The sequence below is a fragment of the Lampetra planeri genome, unplaced genomic scaffold (genome assembly GCF_965212315.1).
Source record: "Lampetra planeri unplaced genomic scaffold, kcLamPlan1.2.h2 scaffold_755, whole genome shotgun sequence".
NCBI lineage: Eukaryota > Metazoa > Chordata > Hyperoartia > Petromyzontiformes > Petromyzontidae > Lampetra > Lampetra planeri.
In genome coordinates, this window is record NW_027615577.1 from 3,622 (window position 1) to 7,500 (window position 3,879).

General features: G+C 55.3%; 1 protein-coding gene across 1 annotated transcript in view; it reads right to left on the bottom strand.

Moving 5' to 3' along the window:
• Nucleotides 1-1,421: 1,421 nt before the first annotated feature.
• Nucleotides 1,422-3,879, bottom strand: part of LOC144741873 (vitamin K-dependent gamma-carboxylase-like) — a 33,607-nt gene continuing 31,149 nt past the window's right edge. The window contains 1 exon segment of the mRNA XM_078624368.1: nucleotides 1,422-1,543. Coding sequence (XP_078480494.1) covers nucleotides 1,505-1,543 — 39 coding nt within the window. The 3' untranslated portion in view covers nucleotides 1,422-1,504.

The window sequence follows — 3,879 nt, forward strand, 5'->3', positions numbered from 1 at the left end:
CGACTGTGTGAGTGAGTGACTGAGTGACTGACTGAGCGAGTGACTGACTGACTGAGTGACTGACTGAGCGAGTGACTGACTGACTGAGTGACTGACTGAGCGAGTGACTGACTGACTGAGTGACTGACTGAGCGACTGACTGACTGACTGAGTGACTGACTCACCCCGGGGTTGAGGTATCCCGTGTTGCCCGTGACGCGATCTCTGTATGTCACCTTGACGTGCTGGTGGGAGCGACTGTGTGAGTGAGTGACTGAGTGACTGACTGAGCGAGTGACTGACTGACTGAGTGACTGACTGAGCGAGTGACTGACTGACTGAGTGACTGACTGAGCGAGTGACTGACTGACTGAGTGACTGACTGAGCGACTGACTGACTGACTGAGTGACTGACTCACCCCGGGGTTGAGGTATCCCGTGTTGCCCGTGACGCGATCTCTGTATGTCACCTTGACGTGCTGGTGGGAGCGACTGTGTGAGTGAGTGACTGAGTGACTGACTGAGCGAGTGACTGACTGACTGAGTGACTGACTGAGCGAGCGACTGACTGAGTGACTGACTCACCCCGGGGTTGAGGTATCCCGTGTTGCCTGTGACGCGATCTCTGTATGTCACCTTGACATGCTGGTGGGAGCGGCTGTGTGAGTGACTGAGTGAGTGACTGACTGAGTGACTGACTGACTGAGTGACTGACTGAGCGACTGAGTGACTGACTGAGTGACTGACTCACCCCGGGGTTGAGGTATCCCGTGTTGCCTGTGACGCGATCTCTGTATGTCACCTTGACGTGCTGGTGGGAGCGACTGTGTGAGTGAGTGACTGAGTCACTGAGTGAGTGACTGAGTGACTGAGTGAGTGACTGAATGACTGACTGAGTGAGTGACTGAGTGAGTGACTGACTGAGTGAGTGACTGACTGAGTGACTGAGTGAGTGAGTGACTGACTGAGCGAGTGAATGAATGACTGAGTGACTGAGTGAGTGACTGAGTGACTGAGTGACTGAGCGAGTGACTGAGTGACTGAGTCACTGAGCGAGTGACTGAGTGAGCGACTGACTGACTGAGTGACTGACTCACCCCGGGGTTGAGGTATCCCGTGTTGCCCGTGACGCGATCTCTGTATGTCACCTTGACGTGCTGGTGGGAGCGGCTGTGTGAGTGACTGAGTGAGTGACTGAGTGAGTGACTGAGTGAGTGACTGAGTGAGTGACTGAGCGACTGACTCACCCCGGGGTTGAGGTATCCCGTGTTGCCCGTGACACGATCTCTGTATGTCACCTTGACGTGCTGGTGGGAGCGACTGTGTGAGTGACTGAGTGACTGAGCGAGTGACTGAGTGACTGAGTGACTGACTGAGTGACTGACTGAGTGACTGACTCACCCCGGGGTTGAGGTATCCCGTGTTGCCCGTGACGCGATCTCTGTATGTCACCTTGACGTGCTGGTGGGAGCGGCTGTGAACCATCATGTCCCACGAGTACCCGTACAGCCCATTGGTCCAGTTGTTATAGCCCTGCCAAAGACAAAGGTCCCCCGTGTAGCCTCTAACAGGGCCGTAGGGGCAAGTGCTGTTAGTAGCGAGTTGCGGGCAGCGCCTATGCACAGACAAAGATGCCCCGTGTAGCCTCTAGCAGGCTGCAGGGGCAAGTGCTGTTAGTAGTAGCACCTATACACAGACAAAGATGCCCCGTGTAGCCTCTAGTAGGCTGTAGGGGCAAGTGCTGTTAGTAGTAGCACCTATACACAGACAAAGATCCCCCGTGTAGCCTCTAGTAGGCTGCAGGGGCAAGTGCTGTCAGTAGTAGCACCTATACACAGACAAAGGTCTCCCAGATAGCCTCTAGCAGGCTGCAGGGGCAAGTGCTATTAGTAGTAGCACCTATACACAGACACAGATCTCCCAGGTAGCCTCTAGCAGGCTGCAGGGGCAAGTGCTGTCAGTAGTAGCACCTATACACAGCCAAAGGTCCCCCGTGTAGCCTCTAGCAGGCTGCAGGGGCAAGTGCTGTCAGTAGTAGCACCTATACACAGACAAAGGTCCCCCGTGTAGCCTCTAGCAGGCTGCAGGGGCAAGTGCTGTTAGTAGTAGCACCTACACACAAAGATACCCCAGGTAGCCTCTAGCAAGCTGTAGGGGCAAGTGCTGTTAGTAGTAGCACCTATACACAGACAAAGGTCTCCCAGGTAGCCTCTAGCAGGCTGTAGGGGCAAGTGCTGTTAGTAGTAGCACCTATACACAGACAAAGATCCCCCGTGTAGCCTCTAGTAGGCTGTAGGGGCAAGTGCTGTTAGTAGTAGCACCTATACACAGACAAAGATCTCCCAGGTAGCCTCTAGCAGGCTGCAGGGGCAAGTGCTGTTAGTAGTAGCACCTATACACAGACAAAGATCTCCCAGGTAGCCTCTAGCAGGCTGCAGGGGCAAGTGCTGTTAGTAGTAGCACCTATACACACACAGACAAAGATCTCCCAGGTAGCCTCTAGCAGGCTGTAGGGGCAAGTGCTGTTAGTAGTAGCACCTATACACACACAGACAAAGATCTCCCAGGTAGCCTCTAACAGGCTGTAGGGGCAAGTGCTGTTAGTAGTAGCACCTATACACACACAGACAAAGATCTCCCAGGTAGCCTCTAGCAGGCTGTAGGGGCAAGTGCTGTTAGGCTGTGGCACACACAGAGGGGGTGGGTGGCCAGCACCACACCCGACCGCCTGTCTCTCTCGTAGCGATGTTTACTACACCACCACCACCACACTCACTCACAGACACAACAACAACAACCGCCATTCGCCACTAAGTGGCGGTGACGTCACCACGACGCTTGTGCCAGGCCAGGTGCACCTTGAGGCCACCACGTGAAGTGTCGAACGCGTGTTGTTAATTACAAGCCCATGGGCTGCACAAAAATCTAACAGCCTCCTACCGGTGTTATTGAGCTGATCTGGCCCATGCCTTCCAATCACTCCAGACCAGGTGCCAGCATCATGACCAACTCGGGCATTGAAATCGCCCAACAGGATGACTCTGTCCCGAGTGGCCACTTTAGCCAGCACCTGTGACAGGAGGTCATAGAAAGCGTCTGACTCATCGGCTTTGCCTGCATCCCTCCACGGATGTTCGTCTTCGGTGGGGGCATAAGTAACCACGACCACCACTCCTCGCCTCTGGTTGATGGGAAGGCGAGCCCAAAGTATCCTGGGGCTTACAGCTTCCCACACCTCACCGCCACGCTCCCACGCCCCCTTCATTCTTTTGTTCAGAAGAAGAGCCACTCCCTGTTGTTTGGCAGTCTCCTGCCCCGAGTAGAGGACTGTCCACCCCTCATGGTGGCAGGAGCCAGAGCCGGTCCACCGGACCTCCTGAATGCCACAGAGATCCAGGCGGTACCGGTCCAGCTCCCGACAGAGGAGTGGCAGCCTCTCCTCCGCATAGACACCAGAGCCAGTCTAACACCAGACCTCCTGAATGCCACAGAAATCCAGACGGTACCGGTCCAGCTCCCGACAGAGGAGTGGCAGCCTCTCCTCCGCATAGACACCAGAGCCAGTCTAACACCAGACCTCCTGAACACCACAGAGATCCAGGCGGTACCGGTCCAGCTCCCGACAGAGGAGTGGCAGCCTCTCCTCCGCAGTGAGCGTTCCAACATTCCACGTGGCCACACGAAGTGGCTTTTCGTTGTTTCTGGAGGAGCCCCGAGGGTGAAGATTCAATCTCCTGGCTCCACCAATTGGGGTTTGGCCAGGAGACGTCATAGACGCCTGTCCACCCCGGGGCCTCCGGCACAAGCTTATTAATTAGATATATTTAACGTGGTTTTGTGGTAATTATTTGAAGGTGGAGGGGTTACCAGCCCCTCGCACCCGTCCAGAGCCCCCATTTG